Source organism: Pelobates fuscus, chromosome 3 (assembly GCF_036172605.1).
Source record: "Pelobates fuscus isolate aPelFus1 chromosome 3, aPelFus1.pri, whole genome shotgun sequence".
NCBI classification, from domain to species: Eukaryota; Metazoa; Chordata; class Amphibia; order Anura; family Pelobatidae; genus Pelobates; species Pelobates fuscus.
In genome coordinates, this window is record NC_086319.1 from 326,550,921 (window position 1) to 326,566,619 (window position 15,699).

The window sequence follows — 15,699 nt, forward strand, 5'->3', positions numbered from 1 at the left end:
CTCTGTGACCGTAGTGTCTAGTATAAAATAAAAAAATCTCAGGCACTCACTGTGATAGCTTTAACCCCTTAAGGACACATGACATGTCTGACATGTCATGATCCCCCTTTTATTCCAGAAGTTTGGTCCTTAAGGGGTTAAGCATGCTTATTGGACACCGCAACATTTTGACCTGTACCCAGGTCTTTATCAAGTCTCTAGTGTCCCCTATATATCACAGTGTCTCAGTGCCCCATGTCTCCCAGTGTCCCCTCGTGTCTGTCTCCCAGTGTCCCCATGAGTCTCAGTGTCCCCAGGTCTCCCAGTGTTCCCTAGTATCTGTGTCCCCATGTCTCCCAGTGTCCTAGTGACATGGGGACACTGGGAGACATGGGGACACAGACACTAAGGGGCTGGGAGACGTGGGGACACAGACATGCCCCCTTTTTGTGTATGTTCACCATTTAGGACGTTCTGGTTATGTGATTTGTGTCAGTGGCCCACCCTTTTACCGCTTCCATAGACTTCCTGCTTTACTGGACAATGCTGTTAGAGGGTATGGGTTTACTTGAAAGATGAAAGCGTGAGATTAGCAAAGGGTAGTGTTTTCTCATAGTTGCATCCTATGAGTTTCCCTCCAGCACCATCTCCATCAGATACATGACGCTTAGGAGGTAGGACTGTTTTAGTGTTTTTGGTCAATAAGATTTTGTAATTAGGTCCATCATAATTATCAGCACCAGGCCCACTGGGCTCTTAATCCGGCCCTGCATCCCAGGGGCCATAATCACATGGCAGGAGACTGGCAATCAGTCTTCTCCAATGCCCAATGGTGAGGCTGGTTCCGCCACAGGCAGGTCATGCTCTGGTGTGTTGAGTGTGGGACAGGGGTTATTCTTTATCAGGAATAAATGCTCGCTTGGGTACTAGTGAGTAATTCTAACGCAATTTCAAATTTAAGGCCAGAGTAGTTAAACTGAATAGCCATTGTGGCCATTTTGACCTTCAATTTGATATTCATTTTGATTTATTTTAGTAAATAACCTGATTGAATCGGTTTAATTTTCATAGGATTTTATGGGAAATAACCTGAAATTACAGCTTTTGACACGGTGTCTGCTAACGAGTGTCTGTGATTGAGGACAGTAGCGTTAAATCCATTGTCTGCTTTTTATGCAATTATTGCATACCTTCCAACAGTCCTTGATTTAGTGGGACCATCTCTATTTTACACTCTACTGACCAAATATAAAATTAAAAAAAATCACTGCATATATCCCCAAAATGACAACATGCATACATTTACGTAATTATGCAATTTTTCATTGGAATTATATCTTAAAACCGCTTGCAAAAACTGCAGATCTCTTGCCTGCTGCCTTTGCAAGTCCTCCTCTTCTAACACGCCCAGACTTTCTGTGGCTGTCCAATCACAGACTTCCCAATGCAGCTCAATAGTCTTTGCAAGGCAGGTGCGTTGGGCAGTTGCAGCCTCTTGAGTTCAGTGCAAATTATCTAACCAAACCGGAAGTAACAGAACCTGTTGTTGGCTTCAAAAGCCAGTGGGGTGTAATAAGTATAATTTATAAAAGTGTCGATCTCTATTGAAATCTGCATTATTTCCAAAATTAAAAAAAGAGGACACACTCTTTACACAAAGCTTTTCAGCAAGCTTGACATTTTTAGGGGTCTGGAGTGTCCCTTTAAGTAGTACGGCAAGACGAGAGCTTGCAATTCAAAAATCACCTTTTTTTGCCCCAGCCAGACAGGCTATCACATGCAATATATGAAGCAAGGACAGCAAAGCCACCTAAATCTTGTATTGCGTTCTGTTTTGTTTATGCTAATTGAACAGGATTGCAGAATTAATCTCATATCACGTATTGTTTGCATTTTTAAATTTACCACTAATTAGTTTCTATATGGATACAGTGCTGTTTAGACCTATATATCTTGTGACCTTTTGGACGAATACTTTTGTCTATGATTCTGTGCATTTTCGTGTTATTTGTTTAATGCTCATTCTAGCCTCTGTTAGTCATTATAGCCTGACAGAAAACACATACAGATCCTCAAACCAATATCTCTATGCAGCTTCAGAAAATAAAACAAAATAATTGGTGTTTTAAAATATTGATTTAGCCAGTCAGTAAAGAAGCATGCAGTAGTGCGGAAAAGCATCCAATCAATGCTTGAAGTCTAAGGCTCCTCTTTTAATACTGGTTCTCGACCTGGAAATGTTATTTGCAGATTGTTTGTTTCTTTTTTTTTTTTCTTTTACATTTATTTATTTATTTTTGCTTTGTTATAGTGATTTATGAAGAAATTCTCATGTAAGTGTAGGGCACAATTGGCTGCCAAAAATGTGGGTATTGGTTAAATTAAAAAAAAACAAAAAAACAATATTTATTATATTTAGACTTAATCAAATGCATTTTAGAAAAAGAAATGGAATTCATGTTATGTAAATCTATGTTAATTCCTTAATTTCCAATGATCCCTGGTGTGCACAGTTCATGTCTAATCAGCTGGAGTTGCACTTGCAAACCAGAAACTTGTCACAATCCACTGCATTGAGTAGACTTGCTGGTGGGGGAGAGTCCACGTGGAATTACGGGAATAGAATTCTAAGATAAGAATAGTTCACTACGTTTTTTTCTGCAGTAATGCTATGTGATTTTTTTTTTTTTTTTTTTGAGTGTTTGCAGGAGGGAAATAAAATGAATTGCTTATGCTGTCAATAACAAAGGAAATATAAAAAGGAAAAAAAAATAGAACTCCTTTATGGAGGATGTACATACACTCTTAAACAACATTTAGTTGTGGAGTCATTAGTCAATAGTATCTAAATATACACACAATATCTTGCATCAGAATGTAATGTCTCTTTAATATGCAACATGTTATTATTTTACTGCTACTAGAATGTACTGTGCTTGAAGGTATCCCAGGCACTTATTTACTTGGCTAATTAAATCCATAAGGACAGTATACTTAACTTGCGTGCTAAATTTTACTTAAAGGGGACTCTAAGCACCATAATCGCTAAAAGGTTTTGAAGTGGTAAATGTATAAGATGTCCTAACAAAATAATGGGGTGGTTCAGAGGAGGACTCTGAACCATCAAACTGCTTTTGAATGGTTTGATGTTTACTGGAGTCTTTTGGATGACGGTGGTCCAACCCCTCAACGCAAATATTACAAAAGTGGAAGCTACTACTTCCGTATCAGCAATACCAATTTTGTCCATCTTTGAATGAAATTCATTGGCTAAGAGAGCTAGTGGCATTTCTCAGTGAATACATTCTGCCCAAAGCTGTGCAAGATTGATATTGCTAACGCAGAAATTGGATTGGAACATCTGCTTTTGTGATATATGTAAAGAATAGCTGGACCATGGTCAACCCAGGGATCCAAGTGTCAAACTGTTCAAAAACTATTTTTTTGTCTATTACGAATGGGATAGATCCTCATTGTGCTGAATGTTGGATCAACCAGGATTCTTCATCATGCAAAACATTCAAATACCAATATAAGTAAATGTACAATTATTGAATACATACATGTAGCAATATTAACTGGGCAATCATGCTGATACAAACAGATTATTTAAAGGGTCACCTGAACAACTTTAGCTTAATGAAGCAGTTTTGGTGTATAGAACATGCCCCTGCAGCCTCACTGCTCAATCCTCTGCCATTTAGGAGTTAAATCCCTTTGTTTATGAACCCTAGTCACACCTCCCTGCATGTGACTTGCACAGCCTTCCATAAACACTTCCTGTAAAGAGAGCCCTATTTAGGCTTTCTTTATTGCAAGCTCTGTTTAATTAAGATTTTCTTATCCCCTGCTATGTTAATAGCTTGCTAGACCCTGCAAGAGCCTCCTGTATGTGATTAAAGTTCAATTTAGAGATTGAGATACAATTATTTAACCCCTTAACACCGTTACGACGTTCCATGCCGTCCCGCATTAAATGGGCTTTAAAGCCGTTGCGACGGCATGGAACGCCGTAACGGCTTTGAGCCCCAGGAGATGAGTTGTACTCACCTCCGCCGCGATCCTCTTCTGGGGGGGCTGCCTGACAGCCCAGGCAGCCCCCCTCCGGCAAATGAGGCCCCCGGGGGCCATGTGATCACTCTCAAAGAGCGATCACATGGCCCCCTATAGCTGGCTATGGATCTGCCAGCAGGGGGACTGTCTAAAATATCAGACAGTCCCCCTGCTGGTGGGAAAGTAAAAAAAAATTAAACAAGTGTAAAAATAAATTAAATATATACATATCATATATATATATAAATATATTATATATATGTAACGTCTTACAAAGTGTATTTTAATACTAATATAAGTATATATATATTAATATTAAAATACACTTAGAATGACGTTGCATGCAGGCTCTGTCAATCATAGCCAGAGGAGGTGTGGCTAGGGCTACATAACCAGAAACAAAGTGATTTAACTCCTAAATGACAGTGAATTGAGCAGTGAAATTGCAGGGGAATGATCTATACACTAAAACTGCTTTATTTAGCTAAAGTAATTTAGGTGACTATAATGTTCCTTTAACAGACTAATTTAAAACCAATAAAATAAAAAATGAATTGTGGGGCACACCCAGAACTTGCATTTAATTTTCTCAGCAGTGGTGCTGGTGTAAAGACATATATACAATATACAAATTAAGGAACATCGCACGCAATAAAAATTAGTTTTACATTTTACAAGGCTACTTTTATAAATTAGTCGGTTACACCATATGGCCATATTGTGTTAAACCCACCACTACGTCACAGGACTCCAGTAAGGGTGGGTCCTACATTAATTTTGACATTCCCGTATTTGTATAAGAGAGTTGATTTTAAGTAGCATTGTAAAATATAAAACTGTATTTATTTTTACTATGTGTACCCCCTGTTTCTTAAGCTGTAATTGAAAAGCAATATCACCTTTTAGTGGTAGTGTTGCACGCCAAAACTAAATTTTTGTTTTCTTTCATTTCTCAAGAGAACAACCCATCTTCACAACGAGAGCACATGTCTTCCAAATTGATCCTAGTACTAAGAAGAACTGGGTTCCTGCCAGTAAACAGGCGGTAACGGTCTCCTATTTCTATGACAGCACAAGGAACAGCTATCGAATCATTAGCGTTGATGGAACCAAGGTTAGTACCTTTCAGATTGTTGCTTCTGTTTAATAGAAAAAAAATACTTGATCTACACATGACTGCTGTACTCCAGTTATGGAGAGGAGGACCGTCTGGTGTAGTGACCCAGAAACAGCCAGTTATACACTCCAGAATATCAAAATAGTTTAAGGTCTTGCCGATATGGCTTTATTGTGATGTTAATCTGTGTGGGAAGGCCCAAAAAGGGTAGCATGATGGTGCAGCGTTGCCATCATAAATATTGGTACGCCTTACAAATTTATTAATTGGGTTCTCCAATTTTATCTTTTATTGGCATGGCTGCCCATTTTTTGTGGACAACATTTTCAATGATGTTTAGTCACTCTGAAGTTCAAGACCACACATACTCACTAGTCATTTGTTTGTGGACTACATTTACCACAATGCTCAGCTAGATTTAAACTCTTGTAATATTATTAACGCACACTTCCAGATATATCTGCTATGCAGTGCACCATTTTTGGTAGATGTGTTATGTCTCTGAGACCATTCATTTTTATTATTAAAGCTTTATTTATAACTTCTAGGTAGTGCCTATTATATACAAAATGCAATATCTCCCAATGTGCAATTCTGTGGAGTATGTTAGAATTGAATAAGTATATGCAATTAGAGTTTCTCACATTCATTTGAATATTTTTGCCTTTTAGCTTCTTAAATGAAAAATAACCTCTTAAAATAGCCAACATATCAGATTGCAGCTGCTAAAAACAAGTACTACTGATTTTATGCAAACATGAAATAATGGTTTATAAAATGAATCGTAATCAATTCAGGTGGTAATGTCTTTTATCTTTACACGACACCTTTCGGGGGCTGTAAAGCTAAGGAATTAAATCCAATGTTTGTTCTTTGTGAATGTCATGCATAGCATTTACAAGCTTTTTATAAAATCCTGCTTTTTTGTTGTTTAACTAATATTTCCATGACTGTAAGGAATGGAAAAAAAAAATCTGCTTGTGTGTAAAGAAAAATTGGTGGACTTTATGCAATTTTTTTTTAAAAATTGTATTCACAACACAATTATACCATGAAAAATTACATCACTGGATCAATGTTTTGGCCTCTCCTTGGGTGTCATGCCTTAATTACGGTATTCCCTTACTTCCTGGTTCCACGGAGCCTAGCCACACCTCTTTATGACACGGTCTGCCTATTTAGTCTGACCGCACCAGCTGATCGACGCTGGATTATTAAACTACGTTCCGTACCTACCAACCGGGACAACTTCGTTGTGAAAGCCTCTGCTACCAGACCGGACTGAAAGACTCTGCAAAGTTCCCTTCACCTCTCCTCATCCACGACTAAAGCTTAAACACTCTTCATCCACCTCTGAGGAGATCTCGGGAACCAGTGTTCTATGTGCCGGAAGCTAAGTAAAACCAATGTGATAAGCGTTGCATCTAAAAGCTGTTATTACCTGTCTCCAAAGTCCTTCGGTAAAACCAACCCCGTTACAGCTAACTTCAACTCATACTGCATATCAGTTATCTGCATCAATCTTGCTTCAGTTAAAGTTATGGAACAGCTATTGTAACTACTTATCACCTAAACCGTTAATTCTACTAAGAGACTTTATTTGATTCAGTATCTGCAATTTACTATCGTTTACTCCTTAAAGCTACAGTGCCTATAATTGTGGACTTCATTTATCGTTTACTCCTTAAAGCTACAGTGCCTATAATTTTGGACTTCAGTTATCGTTTACTCCTTAAAGCTACAGTGCCTATAATTGTGGACTTCAGTTATCGTTTATTCCTTAAGGCTACAGTGTCTGTAATTGTGGACTTCAGTTATCGTTTTCTAATTAAAGCTACAGTGCCTGTGAATTGGACTAACGTCCCATTATCTTTTACCTTTTATAATAAAAACTTCAAACTATACGAAATCTACAGTTGTGTTCCTTCATATCAAATGTTTAGACGTGACATTGGGCCTTTCTCAAGCCCAAATGTAATACTCCTAACAGTGTATTTATAATAAACAATTAAAACAAACTTATAAATTCCTATGTTCCTCCGTGAGTGTGCCGGACCACCTAAAATCCCCAAGAGACACAAAGTAATGTTGTGTGCAATCCAAATCTTGGTTTCTATGGAAACCCAATTCATGTTTAGTTTACATTTTTGTATAAAATAAATGTCACCAAACTAGAGTAAACTAGTTAGACACAAGTTGGCAGGTGTTGTTTAAAAAATATACTATATAAAGCAAAATATGAAATTATAACATTAGAAAGATCAGGTGATACTTGAAATTTTACTGTTAGAAAGATCAGGTGATATTTAAACTTTAAAATTGCCAGTTATGCTAGAATTTAGCCAACAGGAAATGTGACCATATTTGGAGTTCTGATTGAGCTAAAATGGAGGGACAGTTCCGGGTCTAAAGTATAAGACCTGACGAATTGAAATATGAAATTAGATTGCTTCTTGCCAATCTCCAAGAGATATCTCGGTGTATTTTAATGGTCAATTAAAACGCTTTTATTGAACCTGGTAATATTTTTTTCTACTTCAACAATAGAATTTGGTACAGTGAGGGGGAAAAAGTATTTGATCCCCTGCTGATTTTGAACGTTTGTCCCCTGACAAAGAAATGATCAGTCTATAATTTTAATGGTAGGTTTATTTTTAACAGTGAGAGACAAAATAACAAAAAAAATAAAAATCCAGAAAATGTCAAAAAAGTTATAAATTGATTTGCATGTCAAGGAGTGAAATAATTATTTGATCCCCTATCAATCAGCAAGATTTCTGGCTCTCAGGTGTATTTTATACAGGTAACGAGCTGATATTAGGAGCACTCTAAGAATTACCTGTATAAAAGACACCTGTCCACAGAAGCTATCAATCAGATTCCAAACTCTCCACCATGGCCAAGACCAAAGAGTTGTCCAAAGATGTCAGGGACATGATTGTAGACCTACACAAGGCTGGAATGGGCTACAAGACCATCACTAAGCAGCTTGATGAGAAGGTGACAAAGGTTGGTGCGATTATTCGCAAATGGAAGAAACACAAAATAACTTCAAGGAGTTCTACATGGTTCAAGGAGCTCTACATGGTAGTAGCTGTAGTGATATTTCACATGCACACTTTGTGACAGGGCAGTCCCAATTAACTCATGTTCTGTACATCGGTTTTCCTGTCATGTCTTTTTTATAAAACTATTTGTGAATGCTGAATTGTGAATCGCATTCCCTCCTGCTCGACAAGGTTAATAGGATGTGCACTCACAGAAATCTTGAAGACCAAGGATTGGCGATGAAACTTCAGCCACTTCCTGGTTCCAACAGAAGTCACAGGTGAATATCTATATATTTTACATCTGTATTTTTTATTTTTTTTAAATTCTTTATTTTTCTTTGTGCGGGAGTAACAAGTCATTTGTCCACGCCACAACAGCATATTAAAAGGGTAGAAACACAGTAGTGGTACATATATGGTATAAGATTTTCAGCACAATTTTTAGAGTTTAGTTATGAACAAGCTACGCGTAATGCAAGATTCTCACACGTTATGTATTAGCATAAGTATTCGCCCATTTCAAGAACATTAACCAGCTTATTTAGCCGATTATACTGCCAGAGTAGACGTATTTAAAACCAATGAGAACAATTAATGTTTAACCGTTATATATTAACTATTTTAGTATCAGTAGAAAGTGGTAGCGTGTGTTATGAGTAGATAGGTCTATAGCCTAAACAGTACCGCTTGGTAATAATCTAAACTGTAAAAGAATGTTGGCACCACGTTTGTTAGCAATTTGCCTAGTGTGTCCTAAGTGTGTTAGCCGTTGGAGCTAAGTAAAACATTGAAACATTTGTATGCTTCTACGCTCTAGTGATCATAAGAGGATAATAATATTAAGCCTGTGTCCCTCTAGTACAGTACATGCTTAATGTGATAATATCGTGCAAAATGTTACAACTCGCTGAAATGGTGAAGCATTTGTGTAGCTATATTTTAAGTAACATTCAAACAGTGCATGTTGCTGCAGTATGGTCTGGTGCGGTGTTAGCAGAGGTCGCACGGGTTGGAGTCCGGCTTCAAGTGGTGGCCTTGGCGTAAGGGTCCGAGGGTCGCCTCCAGGGAATAAACTCTAGGGTGTTCGCGGTGTTTCCTCAGAGTGTGCTTGTGCGGTCCGCCGGGTGCGGTGTTAGTGTTAGTGTGTCTGTGGGTAGGTTAAGTAGACCCAATGTCCCAATGGCTTCCTGCATATCGCGGACAACATGTTTGGAGTCCCCTTTGTCGATGTGGATGGTGCGGCTGGGTCCCCAGCTGTATCTGATTTGGTGGTGCCGTAGCAAAGCTGTGAATGCGTTCATGGATCTTCTCCATACTAGTGTCCCGCCTGAAAGGTCTGCGTAAAAGGAGAGGGTCATCCCTTCTTAGGGGTAAGTTGCCTGTCCTCTTGTGGCTTCTAGGACCGCTCTTTTGTCTTTAGCAGATTGGAACTGAACTGTTAAGTCCCCTGGGGCGGCAGGCGGGGCCCTCACTGGCTTCGGTATGCGGAAAAGGCCCTCCAGGGCGATTGCTTTCGCTGCCTTAGGGGTCAGTAGCTCGGTAAGGAGTCGCCTGACAAAGTTTGGAAGTTCTGCCTCTGGTACTGAGTCGGCGACTCCTCTGAGCTTTAGATTATTTCTGCGGTTCCTGTCTTCCTGTGCAGAAATTTGTTGTTCGTGCTGCCAGGATTTTTGCTGCAGCGCCCGGACCGCCGCATGGAGGTCTGTGATCTGGGTGGTGTGGTCAGCGTAGGAGGCCTCTACCGCTCCCAGCCTCACTGTTATGCCCTTAATGTCTTCTCTAATCAGGGCCACGTCGGCCGCAATCTTCTTGTGGTGGGTCGCCATTAGCTCCCCAATCACCTCCATGGTCACTGGAGTGGGGGCCTACGTGTGTGTTGGCGCCTGTGCTGTCGATGGGGCTGGCTTAGCCGCCATGGTAGCACTCCCTTCCTCATCTGATGACCCGTCTGTAAAGTCGGAGCAGCCGCCATGCAGGTACGTCATCTTGGCCTCTGCTGCCTCGTGCGCCTGCCGCCACAATTCCCCGATATCCATGTTCTGGCGGGGTTTGTCTGGCTTTGCTTTTTTGTTTTTTCGGCCCATTTGGTCCCTGCGGTTCTCAGGCATACTCCTGGTGAGTTTGATTTGGGTGTGTTAGCCCTAAAGTCTCGTTTGTTAGATTTTCTGGCCTTGGAGGTCTGCGGCCATGCGACCATCCGCTTCAAGCGCTTAGCTCCACCCCCTTTACATCTGTATTTTAATGCTTAATTTGGTTGAATTAAAATATATTGAATATCTACTCTCCCTTAAATGCTCATTTTAAGCATGATATTGCAAAATATGGGCTAAGACTATAATTTATTTAGTACCCGCAGATTCAGCAGTACTATAGAAAATGAAGAATATACATTTTGTCACTTACTAAACTAGACAAATGGCGGGATCAGTCTTTCTGTCTTGAGTTTTCATTCTAAAAATTCTAAGGTAGAACAGACAGTGGATTGTCCTACGGGATAGTATGTTTTAACCCTAAGATAGTAATTTATTAAATTTTATTCAACTGGCCATAGAACGTGCACACTGTGCATTTTGAGGTGATAGTATGTAATCTAACAATGAGCAAAAGACACAATTTCAAAAATAGTTGCGAGGTATGAATTTTACTACATTGTTGGAAATTAAATAGACCGTTAGATTGCCATGTAGAAAAAAAAATGTGAAAAGGATGTACTATCACAAAAAAAATAATAAACTATAAAATCTATCCACTTAACAGTCTAAGCTGAAGCAGACAATATATGGGTGGAGGGGGTCCAAAAGCAGCCTTCAGCAACTGGAATGGGGAATTGGAGATCATTTACATTCTCATTAACATTAATTTATTTGTACTTTAATTTCTTTTTAGCATTTACTAAATACCTCTTGATAATGGGTTCAAAATCATCTCAAAACATACATTAAAAAAATAAGTGGAATAACATTTGGAGTTAACTTGTGGACCTTGGGAGTGACAGTTCCTATAATCACAGAATGTTATTTAACTTCTATTTAAATGTACACTGTTGGCTTACATTATTTGCTTTTGTGTTTTCTCGTTTAGTGTTCATTGATTTTTTTTTATTATTATTTTTTTCCATTTTCATTATTTTTATCACTTGAAGAAAATTTACAAGGAGAATATAAAATCTCAGGTGCCATTTCTCCAGCACTACGTTGGTGGATGACTCAACAATGCGTCACTTGTACCAGCATCAAATGTGATCTGTTGACACCTTGGTTAAGAACTGCATCCAGTTGTCATTCTCCTCCAGGATTACATCACGAAGGTTAACTAATTCCTTCTAATGTGCTTGCCTTCCAGCATTTCATGATAAATGGGTTTTACTCCTCTCCAGAATGAGTCACGTTTTCAGGATGGATGGGGTTCATGATGACAGCCAGTCTCTCCTATTCGTTATTTTATAATAGTGAAGAATATTGAGAAAGGTGTCCCACTTCTAGGTAATCTGGATCATAGTTTGTGAGTTATTACTGTATGAATGAGAGACTCATTGAACAAATAGAGGAATATGATTGGTTTGGCTGATGTAATCATAGGATCAGCTTTCCTTGGGTGATGAATGTCACAGCAGCCCTTTTACCCCCTTCCTAGGACCTACTTCTTGTTCTCCCCGAGGCATAATTTTTGATTAAGAAGTTTTCCTTTATTTACTGTACTTTTTTTAAATTTAATTTAAATAAAAAACTTTTTTGTGACTGTAGTGTTTTTGCAAATTGCTGCAGCTACAAGCAACATAGTGAAAAAAGGCGCACAACCGAAGATCAAACTAGTTTTCATTTATGTGCATTGCTGGCCAAAGCCTAGGATAGTATGTGAAAGTGTTGACCCTGAGCCCTGGTACTGCACAACACAAGTGGAGGTATGTTATTGCTGGAGAAAATATAGTGTGCATGCACTGCACATCTTCATTAGATGCCATAGCAAGGCGGTGCGCACTCGTGCGGAATTAGGCTGGGGCAGAGTTGCCACATTAAGGAACCGCAGCAGAAATAGGTCCGTTTGTTTACTTGCGTCTGCAGCATTATTCACCCCAGTAAATGTTGAAGTAGCATGGCCCCATGCCTGAAAACTGATTAGCAGAATCCAGCCATTCATTCTTTATGAATTATATTTTCCCTTTTTGTGTCACATGTCTATTAGCTAATGAGACTTTATGCCTGGTCTCTCTAGGCATCACCTAAAGCCAAAGAAAGGTTTTTGCCCTGCAGACAATTTACTTTTTGTGAATGGCACCCTGGTTTCTTCTGTCTCCTATGGAGTGCTCACAAAAAGGTTGAAACCTTTACTAATTGCTTTGACCAACTTCTGCATTGTTGGCCAACGTTTGCTGCAATACCAAGCCTTCACAATGTAAGATTGTAGTGTTGGAGTTAGAGGAGGAAAAAAGGGTATTGCATTAATTATTGTTCTAAAATGTCTCTTTTGCTGCAGGATTCCACACGTTAGCCATGCTTGCTATTCTGATGTAATTGATAACGACATATGGAACTGCTCAAAGCAAATATTAGGTCCCTATGGCAGACATTTTAAGCCTCTGGAAGGAAAGAAAGAAATAAGAAAATATCTAGAATGTAGCAATAGAGAAAAGTAAAGAAAGGCACGTGAATACAGTTTCATATTAATTCCAGTTTCATATCACTGGCACACATTCTCAAACTATACATCAGCAGAATGTTTATACACAGATTAGACATCTAAATTAAGCTGAGAAAATCTCTGTCTAGATTAGGCTGTAGCATGGAACACTGCGAAGAATCAGCCTGTCTTATCTTCTATTTACCTTATCTAGTCATGTGGTCACTAAAACCAGCAGTACATTTCCAGAGGAGTCTATATGGGTATGAACCTGAGAAGATTCAGCCAGGGAAACACAACCTTCAGTGTTCCGATTATAAAACCTTCCTTCAGTAGCTATCAATACCTTAAAAAAATCCTGTTATGATCCAGTCCTCATTCTAGTTTAATTTCCAGCCGTGGCCTTTTTATTTTTTTTGTTCAGTTTTATTTGCATATCCCCTTTCTGCTTCCAGTGTACTCCGTCTAGTATATTTTGTTTTATCTGTCAAGCCTTCAGGTGAGCATCCAAATATTTTGTGTAGCTTGGCCGACTTGCATAATTAAACATTAGTTCCTGGATGGAGATTTTCTCATCTTGCCTTAGATGTAAACTTCTCTGCGATTACCACACAAGGTGTCTCCAGTGGGATTTAACACTTTGTAACTAACATGACAACCACTCTTAATCTTAATGTAGTGGAGTAAAAACAATCTAATGAAGGTGTTAAGATATCTGCTGCAGAAATAATTGTGGTCCCTTCGTCCCCATGCGGTTTGCCTCCCATCTGCAGCCATCCTTTTTTTTTTTATGAGGATTTCCTCACTGTATGAAAAACCAAAAAAAAACTACATTTTACTTTAGGAGTATTTTATTTCAAACAGGAAAAATACATTTTAACCCAGAACGAATATGGTCAGTTTGTAACAGCATGATATGTGTGTATCCTCTGATGCATCCACTTCCATGTAGCAATTGGGCCAACTGGCTTTCTATAACTGAGAATCCAGAATTCTTGACATTTTTATAGCAGGGTTAAAGGGTTAAATACATTTTGTCAGGCTTTTCACAATAATTTAGAAATATGTCATTTAAAAAAAAATAAAAACATTTTTTAAGGAGGTCCCTACCACACAGGTTCTCCTGTTGGCGGTAATGAAGTGTGAACTGGTGAAGAATACATACATTTTTTTCATTCCCGCATTTTTCCACCCAGTTTTTCGAAAGCTAAAAAAAATAATAATAATAATAATCTGTAAATGGATTGTAAAATTGATCACCTTTCAAATCTAACATCCTGATTACATTTGACAATTGCTGTTACTGTTAGTTGTGACAGTTTTACAGCAGCATACATACCAATACAGCGATGGCTGTGAATTCTATTCTATTTCATAATGGATGACTAGGTTTATAGCAAAGACCTTCATTTATTATTGGTGAATCCCATTCATATTATAATGTCATACAGCCTGCCTGGATAGGGGGGGGGGATTATGATAAAATGAGGGGATAAAATTGTATCTGTTAGAGTCTCCAGCAGCGATCTCTGATTCAGAACATTAATGTTGGTATATCTACACAGAGAAAATGGTCCGCATTTAATGATTTCACAATGATGTTTTAATGTAATGATAGCAGTGAAATGAGGGAATTTTATTAAATGATTCCGATTTGGCTCCTGTCCTTTATACACGATGTGAAAACAAAAGATCCCGAAACTGCCGGCATGTAGAGTAATTGCTTTTAGAAGCGCAATCCAAATAAAAGTAGAATATAGATCTTGTTTTATTACAGATAATTATTCTTATATTATAATTAGCATGTTTTAGCCAGGAAACCAGCCCACTTCTTCTTCTGTTCCCCAGCTGACTGTGTTTGTGCACTCGTACCACTCACTGCGAGTACGTTCATTAGCCAACATGCTCCCAAAGGCACATCGCTCGCTGCCCACGCGCTACTTTCCTTTCTTTCATTTATTTTTATTTTCATTCCTGCAGCACACAAATAATTATTTTTGTTAATAGTGACTCGAGCCACAGCAAGATTGAACACACCATCTTAATCCTAAATATTACAGTTCGGCTCAGCATAAACCCCCATTTCCTCCATTGCATAAAACCTCCTCTATTTGCCAAATTAGAATTTGGGAGCAGAAAAGCACTCCAACCACATTTTAATTGTGTTATTGCATTCTATATCTTATAGCGTATAAAAGAGTAGCAATATTAAATATACTTTGTGTCCTGGTGATAATAGTAGGAATACAGTTTAGCAACATGGATAGCAGAACATCTAGGGGTGCACATGTTTCCCAGCTGTCCTATATCTGGCAGAGCATCCCCAGTTGGGTACCTATGCAGGAGCTCTTTCTAGTAACCTGGGTAGGTTGCAGGCATGCCCGTTATGCACTTTATAGTTGTCTGCCACATATTGTGATCAGCCACTTTAACCATTGAAGGTACACTAGTGTCTTCTGTTTAGTTATGCTTTCTTTCCAGTTGTTTTTTCCCCCTCAAGTATAGGCATTGCTAGGGAGGGACATTGGGGACTCTATAGGCTTGGATCTCTATATTGTTGGAGGAGATGGTTGGGGAACATTATTATTTTTTTATTTTACATCAGGCAGTTACTTTTCAAAGCAGTCACCTATTATAAAAAGAAATCAGTTGTATGGTGCTCCACCAGACTACTTCGGTGATGCCCCCACCACCCAGGACTGTCATCAAGTGGTGATGGAGAATAGAGCTTTTGATGCAAAGTCCTCTATTAGTTGGGCAAGAGTATTACTTAAGCAAGAGTATGTGAAGAGTAGTTAGGGTTGCCACCTTTCTTGGAAAAGAATACAGGCCTTACTAATTTGCATAACTAATTATGTATGCGTGACTTCACATGATGTAAAT

The 15,699-nt window shown here is 38.7% G+C and overlaps 1 protein-coding gene across 1 annotated transcript in view; it reads left to right on the top strand.

The window, feature by feature from the left end:
• The window catches only part of HOMER2 (homer scaffold protein 2), a 176,458-nt gene that overhangs the window by 70,610 nt on the left and 90,149 nt on the right, over nucleotides 1-15,699 (top strand). Inside the window, exon 2 of the mRNA XM_063445672.1 lies at nucleotides 4,990-5,146. Coding sequence (XP_063301742.1) covers nucleotides 4,990-5,146 — 157 coding nt within the window. The remainder of the gene's footprint in view (nucleotides 1-4,989; nucleotides 5,147-15,699) is intronic.